General features: G+C 41.1%; 2 protein-coding genes across 5 annotated transcripts in view; one reads left to right on the top strand and one right to left on the bottom strand.

Annotated features, from left to right (window-relative positions):
- Positions 1-442: 442 nt before the first annotated feature.
- On the bottom strand, positions 443-9,461 carry LOC133968317 (WW domain-containing adapter protein with coiled-coil-like). 4 transcript variants are annotated; one of them, XM_062404294.1, is made up of 14 exons: positions 9,171-9,457; positions 8,710-8,743; positions 8,108-8,276; positions 7,833-8,022; positions 7,555-7,646; positions 6,112-6,221; positions 5,866-5,963; positions 5,093-5,377; positions 3,845-3,961; positions 3,156-3,304; positions 2,958-3,049; positions 2,570-2,753; positions 1,829-1,956; positions 443-1,735 (listed from the first exon to the last, which is right to left on the bottom strand). In XM_062404294.1, the coding sequence occupies exons 3-14, from the start codon at positions 8,111-8,113 to the stop codon at positions 1,666-1,668; spliced, it is 1,521 nt and encodes a 506-aa protein (XP_062260278.1). In that variant the 5' UTR covers positions 8,114-8,276; positions 8,710-8,743; positions 9,171-9,457; the 3' UTR covers positions 443-1,665. The 4 variants fall into 4 exon arrangements, with proteins under 4 accessions (XP_062260278.1, XP_062260279.1, XP_062260277.1 ...); XM_062404295.1 differs by having other exon boundaries at positions 8,108-8,165; XM_062404293.1 differs by lacking the exon at positions 8,108-8,276 and having other exon boundaries at positions 9,171-9,458.
- Positions 9,225-18,763, top strand: part of LOC133968344 (MAGUK p55 subfamily member 7-like) — a 23,817-nt gene continuing 14,278 nt past the window's right edge. The window contains exons 1-6 of the mRNA XM_062404330.1: positions 9,225-9,265; positions 9,411-9,517; positions 12,582-12,736; positions 13,570-13,647; positions 15,055-15,135; positions 18,150-18,284. Of these exons, the coding sequence (XP_062260314.1) occupies positions 9,225-9,265; positions 9,411-9,517; positions 12,582-12,736; positions 13,570-13,647; positions 15,055-15,135; positions 18,150-18,284 (597 nt within the window). The remainder of the gene's footprint in view (positions 9,266-9,410; positions 9,518-12,581; positions 12,737-13,569; positions 13,648-15,054; positions 15,136-18,149; positions 18,285-18,763) is intronic.

Genomic DNA, 18,763 nt, shown 5'->3' with positions numbered 1-18,763 from the left:
ATATTTTTTACCTGTGACATGTGCAGTAATAGGTTTTTAATTTGATGGACTCAAGAGGACAAAACACACATGAGCAGCAGCAGATTCAAGGGAACATAGCTCAGGGTCACCATCTTGTGGCCAGAGAAGGAACTGTACTCTGTTATGTTCTGATTAAATTGCATTTCTCTCCATCATGTTTTAAGATGTATAATTGCAGTTAAGACATCTTTTAAATGCATAATTCAACATAATATTCTGTCAAGATATTCAGCTCACACACCCACACTGTTACAGGCTGATCATACAGTTAATAAAAGTAAAGAAGAATACGTGGTATAATATTTTATTCTCATATTTTATGGAATACAAAGCCCCCATCCCCACGCCCACCCCAAAAAGTGTGCACATCAGATCTGGTTGAAACTATTTTTAAGGACAATGAAAACCAATAGCCAAGAGACAAAGGGAAACTGCTTTATGGGTGTTTAAGTGTCAGACTGCAGTTTAATGTGATGTCTTCATATAAAAAGGAAACCTTCTGATCATGAATCAATAAACACTTTAATAAAAGTAGCCTGGTTGAAGAGTCAGTCGACAAAAGGGGCGGCAGCTGAACATAAAGCTAGAGCGAAGCGTGAGATTCCTTGTTGAAAAAAAATAAAACATCTTTCCATCCATCTTTGCCGTTATGACTACGAGGACGTAATCAATCATGTGCAACAATAATTTAGTTTTACATCATGTAAATTCAGTCACTTCTCTATTGTTTTACACAATCTTTGCTAAACTGCACTAAAGGAATGAAATATTTCCCCCAAATCAGACTTGGGGGAGAAACAAAATGCCGACCATTATACAAAAGAGACAAAAAAGAAGGGATAAGAAAATGGCAAGCAAGGCTTCAAATGAATACAACCTTATATACTAGCAGCCAACCTAGGTCCAATAATGTAGGCTTTTTCCAAATGGCTTCGAAACATCTGGATGTGTTTAACATAACTAACCATAGCCTCTCCTTGAATTTGTTATTCCAGCAAGCAAGATCTCGTCCGGGGTCTTCGCTGATCTCATGCCACGACATGTAAGACAAACCAGCTTGAGGACAAGATGGTAAAACCACCGACGATTACGGTGGAATAAAAACAAAGAACATTAGTAACATCACTGCTATTGAATCCGCACATTTTAATCCATGACTAAGTCCATTTCATACATTTGGGGAGTGAATGCGTTTGTCCTCCCCCCCCTGAGAATTGTGTTACACCAATTATCATTATTATGAGATGATTTATTTTAGTTCAGTTTTCCAAGAGCGACTCTCTTCCTGACTACTACACATCAAATAAACACACCAGAAAAACAAAGTAACCCAATACAATACACACAAGCCAACGTTCACAGTCCGAAAAGTTGCTGTTTGAAAAGAGCCTCAGGTCCTCCATGTCCACTTGGTGAAAGTGTCCAACTCAGTTTCACCTTTCAGCAAGGGCAATCCATGAGGTGGACATAGTAAAAATTAAAAATAAAAAAAGAATGAAAAGATGACGTTCAGGATGGTGAAGCTTCACCAAGTCTGCTGCTGCTTTTACAGGGAAGAAGAAGAAAGAGGCTGCAGCAGCTCGCTGTCCATGTCTACTCCTCTTTATCAATATTTGAATCCGTCCGTCCAAGTCCTTTCTTCTCCTACACCATGTAGGAATTCTGGTTCTTCAGCTTGTCCAGCTCTTTGCTCTGCTGCCTCAGAAACAGGATTCTTTGGTTGACGGGGGGGAAAAGAAAAGTATTAATGAATGTGTGTTGTCATCAGCTGAAGGACAAATCCATGCATCAATAACATCCTCCTCACCTCTGTTCCCTCAGTGTGGCCTGGATTTCACACACTCTGACCAGGGAGCGCAGGTTTTTCATCTCCGTACAGATCTCAGACATGTACAAGCTGCCCATGTTGTGCATGTCCTCATGCAACCGAGCCGCCTGACAGAAAGAGAGGAGGGATTTTTGAGACGGCATTAAACAACAGAAGAAGGAGGCAGAAGGATGGCCTGCAGTCTTTGCCCCCATTATCTTTGCTTGTAGTAACACCATAATGATAGTCCAGTAATGATCTTATATCGATGCACTTTGATCAAGAAGTTAATGAATTAACAAAACACCAATGTCAGACGTCGTACACGCTTCTAAAAACCAACCAATGTAAGGAACACCCCAACTTAATACATTACTATACTGCCTTTGAGATGCTGATTTAAACTCAAATTCAAGCAAAGATTTATTCTACGAAACTTGGAACCACAACTCCTTTTGTTCCACTATGGATATATTGTTTCCACAGAGATGGCTGTCATTATATTGTCGTGATACAAATGTCAAAGTCTATGGTTGTGCTATCTAAAACGTGACAATGTAGTGCTTGAAAGAAAATTTTCAAGCACTAGAAACATAGTCGTGGTGCTAAAGGAAACTTTAAAAATACACTTCTGGTTTAATGGTGCAGCTATAAACCAGTGATAAGAATCCCAGAGCTCCTGACCCAGGGAAATCTACAGCAGCATTATCAGCAAAACAAACAAAGCACTGTGAACCGTACCTGTTTCTCCGTGTTCTCTGAAGGCCATCCTTGGATATGTCTTATGAGGTTCTCATCGAAATGAGCTGCCAGTGAGGGAATGATGGAGCTGGGGTTGTCAGACTGGGATTGGCTGGTGCTGCTGGAGCCCGCATGGGACAACGCAGAACCGGATGCGTTTGATCCTGCACACAGCATCTCCTGGCTGGTAGAGCAAGAAAATTACCAACTGTGTTGATGGTGTGAATAAAATCCAGCTACTATGTTCTTACTTTTGGAGCATTCAGTCAGATACTGTGGATTATTCAGTCTACAACAGTCATTTGGCCTCTTTTAATAACTTCTCAGAATCACTCCTACTCTGCTATAAGTAACAATTGTATGTCAAAAAAGATAAACGATAACTTACTTTCTCTGCTGGAGAGTTCTGGGATCTTCTGGCCGCTTCTCTACGCTCTGAGACAGGGAGACAGATCCTTGCTTACCCGAAGACATACTGCCCTGGAGAGAGAAGGAAGGACGGGACAGAGAGGGCATCAGCAAGTGTCTGTTAGAGAACCCCTCTCAATGAGCACTTTTCTTTAGGTCTGTCAGTTGCGGCACGCACCCTTGTTTGTGAGGAAGTGATGTTCCCGGGATGCATGCCCCCAATGGATTTCTGGTTGTTTTGTGGCGTGCCGTTCCGTGGTGACACGTACGGCCGGGGTGATGACGCATCTGATGTTAGAGAGACAGGTGACTGACTGGAGTGCTGGGCTAGAGAAGACAGAGAAAAGAAGACGTGGCATTGATGAGAAGGAACCGGGGATCATCAGCTTACACACAAGCAAACACACACAAACGGCCTGTCCTAGGATGCTAACTGCAATTCATGAGATGATAGCCGTTTTCAGACATGAACTGCAAAAAATGGCTGCACAACTGGGCATGGACTTTTGGACATCTTTCACATATGAAGAGCGCAACAGGAGATTCTCCAATCAAAGCTCTTTTTCACCCTTGAGATGATTTGTGTCTGTTGTGTGGTAAAAGCTAATCAACATGCCCACTTGCTCTCAGACAACACTGGCCACCCTTTTCCACACAGATATGGTCAATGTAAAACTCCCCGAAACAGCCTAAACTGTTTACTTGCACCAAAAAAAGCTATAATTAAAATGACCAAAAGTCATAAGGAACATTCTAACTATTGGACAGTTAGATCACTTTTGGATGGGAAGAGCAGCAGCATCCCTGATAAACAAATAGGAAATGAGTTTGTGTTGCAGATGGTGAGAGACAGCGAGAATGCCATACCTTGGTTGGAGTGCTGAGCAGCGGAGAGCAGAGCAGTGACGTTGAAAGCAGGTCCAGCAGTGAGGAGCTTATGAAGCACAGACCGCAAGGAAGCTTGGGTGACAGCAGCGGCCAAGACTGGAGGGAGGAAAGAGGAAACACACATACACACACACAAACACGCGGGGGTGAGCGAGCAAGGTAACACAACAGGTGATTGCACAAGCACACACAACAAAGTGAGAAAAAGTTAAGATAAGAAACCAATCAGTGGAAAGATGAATCCTGTCATGTAAATGTTATTTTACAAGGCTCACACAAACCCACACACACAGAACAGCAAGAAAATCACCATTAACACCAGACCCACACCCAGAATACAAGCAGTAAGCCATTAATAACAGATATGGGATAGAAAGACCCTGATATTTACTTCCATACACACATCATTTTATCAGAAACTAGATGTCATTATTCTTCCACTAACTTATACTGCAAACTCCAATGCAAAATTTATTTTATTGATCTATAAGGAAAAATAGCAACAATATTCCTGAAGACAATTTGTCAAAGTTGTAGTTGTAATCTCTGCTGTCAAAAAGCTGTGTGTTTCGTTGTCAGCACAGTTTAATGTCAATGCTATTTTCAATGAGAAGTAGCTTTTGGAACAGAATCTGAAATTTCCAGTTTCACTCTCTGCTGCTCTGAATATGAGAATAACTCTGTATTTCAGAACCCGTTTTTTGGAAAAATACTTTTTGAGAAAACGGACTACTGCTCAATCCTGTTGAGAGTTTAACTGGGACACGACTCAGTCCGCCAGTACTGCCCTATTTCTTGGAACATTTCTCTTGTTAAAGTTTAACATGGAATAAAACCTTTATAGCAGAATTTAAATTATAATATTTGGAGAGATCATCTGTCGCATCCTCAGTTAATGTCAAGGCTTCACAGTCCAGCAGAAAAACATGGTCGGCATAATATATATATATATATGCAGAGTCATCGCAGCTCACCATAACCACAATTCAAGATTCCTTGCATCATCTCTCCTATCAAGCATTTTGACACAATTTTAAGTATTTTTTTCTGACATTTAAATATTGATCAGATTTTTTATTTTTTTATCATGATTGCCTGCATGACATGTATTTGGGCTCAGGGCAGTAAAACAAAAATGAGTGAAGCCATATTGATTGTCCAAAAAAAATGTAAAAACAGAAGTAAGAGCGAAAGCAGAAGAAGTGTCATGGTATTGTGCCCCCTTACCCTCATTGAGCTTAGCCATGTCCATACTGCCATTATTCATCTGCAGAGTCGCCTGCAGAGCAGGGAGGAGCTGATGTAGCAGAGCTGGGTCCTGCAGCAGCGCCGGTGAAGGGGACTGGACACACTGGAGCAACTGTCCCGTCAAGGAGGAAGAGGTGGCGGATGAGGAGGAGGACATGGTGGAGGGGGTGGAACCTAAAGCACCAGGAGCGGAGTTCAGGCTCTGAGAAGAAGAGGAGGAATGGGCGGAGTTGGATGATGTGGACTGGTCCCCTGATGTGGTCTCTGAAAATGGACAGAGCAGAAGATATTATATTGCATGATCAAAAATCATTCTCTGCGTCTCTGATGTTTACCCAAACAGTGGTCATCAGAAGGTAACAGTCATTTTAGTGGCTACATACAAACGCAAAGGATTACAGCAAAACAAAAAATCTGACTGAATCTTTTCACGGCCAAGTCAAGTATATACAATTTGTAAAGCAAGCTAGAGAAGACATGTTCACATTGTTCACATTCATTTTTGTCTTAAGAAAAGGTGGGAGCTGCGCCACCCTTTCCGAGCGGGTTAGTTATTTTGAGCTGTAAAAAGCAAACATTTATTGAATGTATTCTAAACTTACTACTATTCACCTAGTGATAAGACGCCCCGCCTGTGTAAGACCCCTCATATTAACTTTTCTCCTTCACATCTACACTGATTGAATGAATGGCCTGTCTGACATCGGATTGTTATGACGTAAATTTGTCATAACAATCTAAGTCGTTCTTACTTGTTGTGGCTTTGTCCTGCAAGGCCTCTTGTCTGTAGTCCATGTCCCTAGGGAAACTGTTTGCCGGCATCTTGACTGGGTCTTTCTGTCGTTGTTCCCTGAAGCAGATTGAACACGATGCAAAAGTGAAAACGTGAAGGAAGAGGTCTTGATATGTCAAAACTGGTGCACAGTGTGATATTGCACTGTGATTACTATTTCGGTAATAAGACGGCATATGTTGTCATTTCGTTTAAGCAGACTTGCCTCTCCAACAGGTCCTTTGGCTTCTCCCACTGAGAGACCTCAGTTCTACAGTTGTAGTAATACTTCTTTCCCGAGGAGCTGATGTGTTCGGTCCAGTCATCTGCTGGTTCCTGTTGCAGAAAGACAACACATGAGGTTAGAAAGGTTGGGGGAAGTTTTGATGTTAGCTTGAGAAGTATCAATGAAAAACATGTGAACTAAATGTAGCATTTACATTCACTGAATGATTACACAGCTCAAGCGATGTTCAAAACAAATTTTCATATTGCTATGAAAGTAAATGAAAAATTCACAAATGACTGGTATCTTCCCTTGTATGCTTTTTCTGATTTTTGATGTACATTTTTTAATATAAAAATATCACAACTTGAGAATGTGAACATTTCCCTTCATACGGATACAGTACACATAAGCCTGTTTTCCTTCAAGAAGATTAGGTCCCCCTCTTTCCAACCTCAATAATGGACGAGGGTTTCCAGTCTGGATGGGAGCTGGAATGTTTAATATTAATGATCATGTACTGTATATACTGTCTACTGCAGTCAATCCAACCATTCCAGGAAGGACACAGCCTCATATTGTTTCTCTTCATCTACAATCAATCTGATTTTCTTGAGAAAGATTAAGAGTTCAGATAATTGCAGAGTTTAAGTTTTACCTGGAAACCAAACAGGTGATCTGACATTTACTGCGGCCACATAAAAAAAGATCATTGAATGAATTTGACTTTTATGATTTTGCGATAACTCTTGGAAGTAGATCATTAAAGTAGGAATCATTCAAAAACAAGTGTAGTTCTGAAGGTTTATATCTGTATCATGTAGTAATGTACAAACATTTTCACGTTTTGAATCCTCTTTATTGTGTTGTCAACACATGCAGCCTGAATGCTGAGACCATTAGGGAGAAAGATCATTTAAGATACCATTTTATTATAACAAGATTTGCCATGACTCCTAAGATATCATTATTAAACCATAGTGACAAACAAATGTAATTAATGTAACTGAGGCTTGATACTTTAAAGGCATTAATGAACCTTATTATAAACGACTATAAATAAAACCAAAACCCACGAAAACTAAAAATAGAAATTTAATTAAGATAAAATATCATGTGACCCACACATATTTGACTGATAATCCAAGTATTTTGCCTTTTTGCTCAGTAGATCTGCTGAAACATGCGTCACTCCTTCAAGTGTAGAAATGGAGAATCTTTTTTACAAGGTCTAAAGTGTAGTCAGATTGTGTTGTCTTTAGAGGGAGCCTGTTACATCTCAGCCTACATTGCATTTGAGTTCAGTAACAAATGATGTGCAGAGAGACAGAGAGAAATGCCTCCACATAACGCCCTGCATTACATCTTCGAAAGCAGTGTGACAGTTATTTGTACAGGACATGCTGAGGGTATATCACCAAGTAGCGCTGGACAGCGTCTTACCCTGTCTGCAGGCTTGCTCTGAGTCGCATGCGAGTCGGAGCCATGGTGGGAGCTGTTGTTGTGGGAGTTCTCCTGAGGAGAGCTGCTGGTCCCTGCAACAAAGTCATTTATCATGCAACTGAAAACAAAGTGTTCAGCAAGAGGAATGGATGTTCAGCGATTCGGCCACAGATGAAAACTTAAAACACTTTCTTTTCCTTTTATTATTTTAGGTTTATATTATGTACATTTGAGTAGTAAAGGCAATGTAGTTTGCTGTTGTTTTGCTCCTGGCTTACCATTTTTTCCTCTAACTGTGTGAGAGGTTTTTGCCTTGCCATGCCCAGCGCTGTCTCCTTGTCTGCTGACAGGACTTTCGTCTGAGCGTCGCAGCACCTTGTAAGGGGGCGTGGGATCCGCTGAGCCATCGCGCACCTTGTCGTACCGGTGAAGGCTGCTGGACTGGCTCTTTGGCTGAGATTTATGGGTCTACAAAGGAACGCAGATACGACTTGATGGGGATGGGCTCATGTACACACTGATAGCATTTATTCACATATGGAGCAGTACATACCATCATTAAATTATGTTGAAAATATTGTCATATCCCGATCTCCACATCCTGGATAATCCTTTATACCGAGAAACACGATTTTACTAGCCTGAGTACATCGTAAGCAACCGGGATGCTGGTGCACATCTGTTACCAGTTTGTGACCACCTTCTAACCAGATTTCTCAATGCTGCAAGTAAAACACCACAACTTGATTATGATTAAAACTGGGATTAGACTCATAACCGTGAAAATAGTGCACATGTTAATGCAGTAGATGATATGTTGCAAATTCTAAGCTAAAGAGTAGATATTTCATTACACCTAAGGCGTGGTTGTCAGGTTACTGCAATCTTTAAATTGTTTCATGTAAATTAAAATCATCAGTGTGAAATATGTGATATAAATGGATTTTACCCAGCATTACAGACCCACATCCGCTGAAACATTTTAACATCTAAATGAACTAACAATAAATCACTGTTTTACTATGTGAACATATGACTTGATGATGTTTCTGCAGCTCCAACGTGACAATATAAAGATTAACCTTTATTATTCAAAAATACTAAGACCCCCTCGATTAATGACAGGTAACAGCTTTCATGTCTCACATGTCGTACCTGATAGGATTGGGAATCCCTTCTGTCGTTGCACCTGTTGAGAAGAAACAGAACAAACATTAGTGTAAACAGCAGTTTTTAAGCATTTTCTGTTGCCTATTTAACCTGAGTTAGCTCATTAGCCACCGCTAGCTAAAAATCGCTGGATTTGCTATGTTCGCAACAGCTGTTAGCTCTGGTTGTCACTTGAGTAAGAACACAAGTGCTCATATTTCATATACATCCTAAATCATTCTCCCATGAGCGTAAGGGTTGACCATTAGCCTGTCAATTAGCTAGCGTTACGTTGACGTTAGCGACAGGAAATATCCGGAGCCCAGAGCTAACTGCAGCAAAACTGTTAGCTAGTAGCACTGAGAGCTAACAGCTACAAGAAGTCATTTGCAATTGAGCTGCGGATTAAAATCAGAAGTAAACCGTGCGTGATCTGTGTCGAACGTCCCGGGGAGCGTGTGATTTACCCATCGCTGACTCTTGCTGGTTTCCTTGCATACATCACCATCAAGGCCGTGGTGATGTGTGTGGTGTGTGAGGGGGAAACCGTGGCCTCCTGTCTGTCTGTCTGCTCCGCTCACTTCTCTCTTCTTCAGCTTCCTGGTGTCTGCACCCGGCCTCTGCTGCCACAGCACGGGGAACCTAGAAGCCGCGCACCGGGCTCCAGCAGTGCATAGCGAGGGGTCTCTGTGAACGGCCACCCTCAGTGCATCACCTGGCATCAAGCTGCGGCGGAACGATGCTTGGCTCAGCCGATGTAGCTCAGCAGAAAGCGGCGGAGGCAGGAAGAAGCGGAAGAGACGAGTTGCTCGCTAATGTTTAGCTAGGAGCACCGACTTCCTCTTTTGCCTTTCAAAATATAAGTGTCAGTCTGTACTGCAGGGGGTAAATTCAGAAACGCACCACAAGGAAGAATAAAAGCCAAATATATCAAGATTACTGCTGAAATGTGTCAGTGGAATGGTATAATAGCAAGCACAAGCACCACAAAGAAGAAGCAAAGGTAAAAGTATCATGATTGCTGTTAAAATATCTCAATTGCGATCGTTTAATAGTAAAGAAAAGTACCACAAAGAAGAATACTATATCATGATTAAAGCTGAAAGTACTCAGTTTTAAATTGATTTGCAATTAATTATGAGCACATTCTGTCACTGCATTTTGTAGTTTGTTATATTATATGTTTATTTATTTAATGAATTTTTTCATGTATATATATATACATATATATTTCCTGAAACTGTTAAATAATGAATTATTGTGTTAAGGCAGTAAATGTTTGAGCCAGTGAAAATCGTAATTATATTAATACAAAATAAATACGATATAAACCACACATACCAAATTTTACAACGTCTTTACTGTACTGTATGCATACACTGCAGTACATTTAACTGTTTAAATATGTCAGGTGTTTATATAACAGTGTAGAGCTTCCATGTTGGAGCTTATTCCTTTATTACACATATATTTCACTGTTCTTTTGTTACACATACAACACAATCTGCCTTTATAAGTATAAGTAAATCAAACTACCCTAGTTGCCTAGAAGGTGGCGCATGGATGTGACATAAGCTCTGTGCCGGGGGCTTTTATTCTGAAGTGAGTAGCTTGGTTTCCGGTATTAGCCTAGCTGTCTCTGGATAACGTGACGCAGCTGAAAAGGAAGCTGGTCGCTCCTCCCCCGACCTGTCCTCCCATTGGCTGGACCTTTCCTGGGACACACCCACCGTCTCTCCGCTCGTGTCTTCTTCCTACACCAACATCATCAACACTTTTATCCTCCATCAGCTGGACTTTGTCTGTTGTTGCTTTCTAAGTGGCCCTTCTCTGTTAACCACGCAGAGGTCAGAGGTCAGAATGGAACAACTCCTGTAGGGAAATAACTCATCGCCATGAATGAGCCCATGCTTCCGATTCAAAGAAAACAAATCTAATGAACAGGGGTAATTGGATTTCTAGTGTAAAAGGCATTTTCATCAAAGTCTCACCTCCTGTGATGGTTGAGGTGGATTTGCTGCCCTTAACATCTTGATCGAATTACTTTGTTCTCCATCAACACACAGAAAGTCGGGAAATTAGTCTTTAATTACATCTCTGTGGATACTCATCTGCAAAGACTGGTCATATGGACAAAGTGAACACTTGAGGGCAGTGGTGGATGGTAAGTGAGTACATTTACTCAACTACTGTACTCAAGTATACATTAGAGGTATTTGTACTTGGCATTTGCTTATTTCAACTCTCTATACTTCTACTATGCTACATCTTAGAAGGAAATATTGTTCTTATCTATCATGTCGTACCTTTTTATTCAGGCTTGAAAACACTATACATAGAATACATACTGTCAACAAATTTAAACATCTACAGAAACATCTACAGCAGTCAAATTCAACACACACAATAATGCAGCAGTAATTTTACTTTAAATACTTGTTTTCTCTGATAATACTCACGTACTCCTATTTTAGTAATGTTTTGAATGAAGGAATTGTACTTTGTGGAGGATTTTAAAAGTGCGGAAATAATACTTTTACTTTAGAATCTGAATAATTCTTCCACGACTGGTTGTGGGCCAATTTGAACGTTGTGCTCCCTGTTCTCTGATTGCTCTATTGATCTCCTGCTGGCTGGATTTAGGTCAGACCTGGCACATATTGATTGAATCTGTTACAATCTGGCCACTCGGACTATAAACAACCTCTCTGCACAAGTGGATGTTCAAACGCAGCTCGCACTCTCCTGATATTAAACTGCTTGGTCTGCCTGAGCTGAGCCTGATGGAAGGGGCAGTCGCTGGTGAGTGCAGTTCAACTTTTCTGAGGCTCTGCTTGAAATTGGTTTGACTGGATATAACATGTCTCAATCCAAGCTTGTTCATTATTTTTCCAAAATGTTATAGATTGTAATGAATCATTTATTCTTATTTCATCTGCTTCAGAAACATTATATAATCAGGAAATCAGGAAATCAGGAAATAACAAATATTAGTGTGGTTGTTGTTCTGAAGACCTGCTAATGGAGGGAAACAAGAAACTATCTGATTCCTACATGGATAATATTATCAAACAAGTGCATGTTTGTTCAATTAACAAATTAACATGTTTAAACATTTGAATTTACATGTTTATGATTTTTTAACATATACTGATCAGAATCATAATATTTGAGTATGTGATTAAAAACAAATTCATTCAGAGCAGTGGCCATTCAGTATTTAACCTGCACATTGTTTAAGTCATTAAGAAAAATAAAAATGTATGTGAACATTCCTCTCTGACTCAGTGATCTATTAACATGACCATATTGATGGCAGAACAGTAAAGTACTGTGATATTGAAATGTTTCATATGAGCATTAGGGGGCAGTAATATCTCACATACAATTTTTTACATACTAAGTAGAATAATTTCTTTTTCACCATGTTTCACTCTAGTCGATTCATAGAAACAAAGGAAATATGAAGCGAGAATTCTTTGATCATGAATCTATTTAGCTCTTCTTTCTGTCTTTTCTTTTTCAGAGTCAGGGAGATGCTGAGCCGAACAGAACACAGAGGTAGTGTATATCAGAGGGACTGCAAGTTAAAAGTGCACAAGATAATGAATTTAAGCACAATAGTTACATTTTTTGTTTCACCTTCCACATCGAGTCCTCAAGCATCAAATGTCTCCATAAGGGGAAAAATAATTAAAACCACCACAACTTTCAATCTTGTCAGATAGTGAGGCTCCCCGGTGGGAGGTTTTCATCACACCCCCAATTTAACCTCTGACCTCTCTCTTTGAGCTCTTGACATCACCTCCTAACCTTTAAAACACGCTCTTTAAATCAAATACAGATGCAGGTGTACTTCTCATTGATGTATATGTGAGTTTTCCACGTGTGGGTGTGTCCTCCTCCTCCTGCAGGCGTGTGCAGGCTGCTATCATCAGTGATGTCTGGAACCGAGTCTCACACAGACAGAGAGGAGGACTACAGGTTCCTCCACAGCATGTTGATGGAGAAGAAGCTGCACTTGCTCTTCAAGGTGAACATGCTACAATGATTGGTGATTGTGTAGTTACGTCCTCTATTTTCCAACATGTTAAAATCCCACTTTGTTTAGTCAAAGTCCTGCATTTAAATTGTTACATGTAATTAAATTGTAATAAGTTGATTGCATGTGTACATACTTATTTTGGTCTAGTTTGATATAGTACAGTATACTGTATGTAGTATAATATAGTGTATAGTACCTATAGTATAGTGTAATATGGTATCGTGAAATATAGTAAAGTGTTGTATACAGCAGTGTATAGTATACTAAAATATAGTATATTCTAGTGTAGTATAGTATATTAGACCCTATAAGTGTTAAAAGAAGGAATTAGTATGTATGAGACACTAAAATGTTGCAGCTAGTGAATACCAGAATAATACTGCAATGTATACATATACCTCTGAGTAATTCTATCCTTAGTAAGTTGTATTTCAGGAGATTATGATGCAGTTTGTGTGTATTATCTAAATACAAACTGCAAAAACAGGTATCTGAAAATATCAGTACATTAATCAATTGAAAAACAAGAGGAACACAAATCCACTTTTAATCGAGCTGTTTTTCTCCAATAAATATTGATATTTGTTGTGTTCTAGCCCTGGAACAAAGCAGGTCCTTAATGTAACTCTTTGTTATTATCATAAACTAAAATTATTTGGTATTTCTTGTTTCTTTTTCTCCTGCTTAATACCACTTAGTAATCTCCGTAGTAATATTAGCAATATAAGCAGTTGTATAGGTGAGTGGATAATGGTAAAACCTGCAGTAAATGGCCTTGGAGAATGGAGAATCTTTATTATGATACTTTACTGAACTGACAGATCCACGAGCGGCTGAAGCGGTTTGAGAAGCGAAGCCCCGTCCCCGTCCAAGAGCACGCAGCCCGTCTGGCAGCAGATGTAAGTGACTCTCTGCAAACATCTTTCGCAGACAGACACGTTGCAGACGGTGACAGTTGGACTCTCCTGTCACACATAAGCACAAGAGGAACGTGCTTTCCCCTCATGCTAAATGTTGTCTCGAATCTCCGTCGGCTCAGATGTTATCTCCTGAGAGGCAACGTGTAAGAGCAGATATCGTTTTTTATGTGTTTGCCAGGAGTGAGGTCACTGTGGACAGTGGCAAGCACCAGGCTGCTAAATCCATTCTGTGTGTAGTCTAATGTTTCAGGCTGGAGGAATACAATTAATTTCAGATTTAAGACGAAGTGACAGGGAGTACTCCCACTACAGCTGTGGCTCAAAAACAGCACGACAGGTCTCTATTCCCCTCAGATGGGATTCTGATTTCATGCACTAGTCATCCTCATTCCCGTCAGCAACCAATCATTCCTTTATTTTCACTCATTCCTCTTCCTCCTTTCTTCCGCTTTAATCACCTCCCACGTTCAGTTTTCCCTCTGTTGTTCGTGGACAAAGTACAAAACAACAAACCTTTTACACTTTTCCTTTACCTCCATGCTTCCCCCTCCGCCCCCCCTCCATCAGCAAACCACACGCCTCTGTCCATCCTCCTTTCCTGCATTCATTCTCCTTCCTCTTCATTTGCTTTCCTTTATCGTCTTCTTAAAGCACACAAACTGTGATCCCTGCCATGTTTCCATACGTCTATCTCCCCCTCTCCTCTCCCCTTCCCTTCACTCCCTTTGCCTCAGATTCGGTCCGACAGCCACTCTCTGCCTGGCTTAAATCATCAGGACCTGCTGGAAGGGCCAAACCATGGGTCTGTTTCCCCTCAGAGAGGCTTCTGTTTGCTCACAGTGGAAACTAATGACCTTCATGCATTGTGTCTCTGGAGCGCGCCACAACATCTTGAAGCAGTACAAGTCATTACAGTAATATGCTTGACAAGACAGGCGACTGCACACAGTCACTTGCTGCCTCTCCACTTGCTGCTGACGGTCAAGGCTGCTCTGCTCTGGCTGTCACCGCAGCTGTCGTGTAGCCTTAAACTTTCAGGAGCACTTTTTAGGAAAAAATTGATTTTTTCCAGCGGTGGCGGAAAGAAACAAAAACCCGAAACAGAGAAAAAGGCAAATAATTAACATCAAGTAATAAAAAGTAAGTTGGCAGTAATTGGGTCCATATGAGGGAGCAGTTCAATGGTAATAATGACGCCATCGATGATGTGTCACTGCAGTCTGAATCTGATAGAAGCACAATTTCACTAATGATTTTTGTCTCGGCTTGCTGGTCTATCTTGCCCGGCTTATATATTGTAAACTGTGCCAAACCTCACTCGTGATATACGTTAATGTACAATCATAAAATATATATTTATCCTTTTCTCATTTTCTCTGCTTCCAGTTGATAGAGGAACTCATATACCAAGGCTGGAGAGATGAAGTCAAAGAACTGGTTGCTCTCTTTTCCAAACCCCACTTCAAGGTGAGGAGTATTTTTCTTCATGGAGATGTGCACCTGTAGCTTCACACGTGTGTGTTGACCTAAAACGTCCTCAGCCAAGTCCTGTCAAATAACATCATTTCTAAAAAATCACTGTATTTATAGATGGTTCCACAAAGTAGGACATAGGTCCAACTAAAAAGTCAAAAACACAAAGCTAAAATGGCACTCAGTAGATTTTACAACTCAAAATTCCTGGATCCTCTCCTGATTCATGGAAATTGGTTCAGTTGTTTATGTGTCAATCCTGTTGACTGACTAACAAACAAACAAACAAACCAACTAACTAACTAACTGTAGACACAGCCTATACTGTGAAAATGCTACAAAAATGGGGTGAAGCGTAATGATTGACCTCAATCCGGTGCTCCATCTTCTGATTACTACGCTCTGCCATCAACACATGGCAGCGTTCATGTCCAGGATATTCTGGCTTCATTTCTGGATAGTGAGAGGAAGTCCATTGTCCATCTCTATTAACAGTATATATGTTATTGTGTGAGCGTCAGTGCCTAAGCATCATACACACACACGCACGCACGCGCACGCACGCATGCACGCACACACACGCACGCACGCACGCACGCACGCACGCACGCACGCACGCACGCACGCACGCACACACACACACACACACACACTTTAGTTATATCATTGAAGCATATCCTGTAATTGTCATTCACACGGATCATTTATGAAGCACTGATGTAATCCAGTCGGGAAAGATGTTGATTCTACTCCAGTGCCCCGATCTGAAAGGATCATTAACAGCAAAATAAACCCACTTACCAGCAGGGTAGCTACACGTTCATTCATTTCTCTTAACATAACACTAGAGCCGGAGTCTGAGAGCCTCATTTCCATGCAGACGTGCTTCGTCTCATCTATTCTGAGGCTGCTCAGGAAACTGAAAAATGGAGCTCGCTCACAAATCGAAACACTCTGAGGATTTCGCTTCCTCCAGTCGGCTCCTATTTGGGTCACACGCAGTGACACGTTAATCCATCTGTAGATCTTATTTTAATTTATGCCACCTCGTCATTCTGTTTGCTGTGAGGTGCTGACATCTATTAACCACTCTGGCGTTTGCAGCCATCCCGCTCTCTATTTAGGTCGGGCAGTGTTCGCTCATCTCGAGGCCCAGATTACTAAAATGCATGTTGTCTTATTTCAGGTCTGCTGACAGTCATATTTCAGACACACTCCCACACACACACACATATACACATGCAGCGTACGGTTTTCCAGTGGGCTGCAGAATTTGTGGCTATTCCTAATGAGGAGCTGAAGTCAGACGAGAACTAACAGGTTTGTTTAAACAGTCTTAATGACCTGTTTGTTCTTGGCCCCAGCGCGGGAGCTCGCACATACTTATGAGAGACACTGTGTACAATATTCTGTAAATGAATGTTTGTTTTTTTGGAAAGACCTGTCTCTGAAAGTGGCCAGAGACACATTGCTAATGTGTTGGCAGCTTCTGAGCGGAGCAACTGTTGATGGATGCAGGGATAACAAGTAGACCAACCGACAGACGGATTGGCTGATTGTTCAAATTAAGTCAATGTGCAGATGTTCCCCCGTCTTCTTCTTCTTATTTTACATTACAGTTAATTCTCCTTGTTTTGGTGCTATAGTCTGTGCAGAATCACAGCAATGGAGTCATGTTTACCCCGAATGTTTACCCTGCAAACAAACCCGAGGGGCTGCACGCTGCCAGCATTCTCAAACAAAGTAAACTGAATTGTCTGGGAATTAATTATGACTCACAGAATAATCCACAGCCCTGCTTTGGAAAATGCGCTGAGCCAGTACGACTGCAGGCGGAGGGGGTGCAGTGGGGGGCTGCTCTCAGGTGGCCCGCAGGCTGGCAGTCTACTCACAACTACTGTAAATCAAGTGTGGCTCATGTCGACACGGGCAACACTGCGACCAACAGGGCTGTGTTTGGATTCAGTCAGTGTAGTGAGCGGAGGCTGTCGGCCAAATTTGTTTAAATGTTCTCACACCCTCATTCACCTCCAAGTCGGCTTGAGTAAGTCAACTCGGACTGGTTGTACTTTTGTTTGAGTAAATGCATTTCCTTAACTTTACAACCACATTTAATTTCGCTGTCTCAAACCTGTGCAAAGCAGTGTCAACGTCCGTTCTCCTTTTTGGCCCCGGAATGCTGGCGCGCAGTAAAATGTGACATGAACAAGATCAACGCCTTCCATGATGGATCCCTCTGGAAAATCTATCAACAAGGTCGGCCCAAGTCAACATGGCGGCAAAATGTGTCTGAAAGAGATGGATCCACTCACGTATAGGGTTGCACTCACACTTACGTATAGGGTTGCAAAATTCTGGGAATATTCAAAGTTGGAAACTTTTCATGGGAATTAACAGGAATATACGTGAATATACATGAATTAACGGGAATAAGCGAGATGTTGTGAGTAATTTATACTATCTCTATTTGCCTTGTCATATACAGACATAGATATGAACATTTTGTTTTGTCATAGGCTGATTTGAGCCCTGAGGAAACTTTGGGCACATGAATATATGCTTCTGCATCTTTGTGTCCTTCTTGAACCATCCTCAATCAGCACTCTAATATATTTTCCCCAGAAATATCATCGAAACTTACTTGACTAGTCCTGCACACCAGTCCGCTGCTGTAGTGTGCAGGATACCGGGACTTATCTGTGCATGCGATGGAAGAATGCACAGTGTAGGGTTGAAATTCAACTTGCAGCGTATGCTGCATTCCATATATCCTTAAAATAGTGTTTTGAATGATGCTTTTATTGCTCAGCGTTTAATTTGCATTTTTTTTTTTTAAATTCCCCAAATTCCTGAGCATATCTTCCCATGGAAAGTTTCAAAAAATTTGCCGAAAATTTAACGGAAATGTTCCGCCCCTTTGCATCCCTACTCACTAACCACATCCACTCACAGCACCTACAGTTCACAGTGTAAGGTCTGAATCCACTGTGTTTCTGTTTCCCTCACAGAGTCTCCTGCTCGTCCATGACGCTGTAGCGCAGAGGGACTTTGAGCCGTCTCTTCCACCAGTACCTGACGATGTACTGGAGGAGGACGAGGATTCAGTTAAAATTGTCAGCCTGGTCAAAACCAAAGAGCCGCTGGTCAGTGACTGTGTCATTGTGTTTAAATGTTGACGGAAAAAACTAAATCTATCTCTTGTTTTGTTTACGTAATTAGTTCAACATTTGAGGAAATCCATTTACACGTTCTTGCATAAAGTTAATGAAGATTGAGGCCAGTCTTTAACCTGTTTGCTTGCATGGTTATCTGGATCTAACCTTTCTACATCCAGAGATCTACTGAAACATGTTCATAAATTAGCTGTGGAGGTGTTTTTCCCTTGGTAAGTCCCTCTCTTTCTAGTCTTCATTCAAGTCTGCCCAATGGCTCTCGCTGCATTTTTATGTTGGGATAAACATATCACACTGGTCTCAATCTTCTCAGCTAACTCTCAGTCAAAAGAACAAAATTTAAAAGATTGGTGATGGCGAGGTACAGCTTCTAATTAAAGAAAATCAAGACTGTTATGTAATCTAGAATGGGAGTCAATATGGGGCATGCCTACTCCACCGATACCTCA

This window comes from Platichthys flesus, chromosome 14, assembly GCF_949316205.1.
Source record: "Platichthys flesus chromosome 14, fPlaFle2.1, whole genome shotgun sequence".
In the NCBI taxonomy this organism is placed as follows: domain Eukaryota; kingdom Metazoa; phylum Chordata; class Actinopteri; order Pleuronectiformes; family Pleuronectidae; genus Platichthys; species Platichthys flesus.
This window is presented reverse-complemented; position numbering and strand designations above follow the sequence as displayed.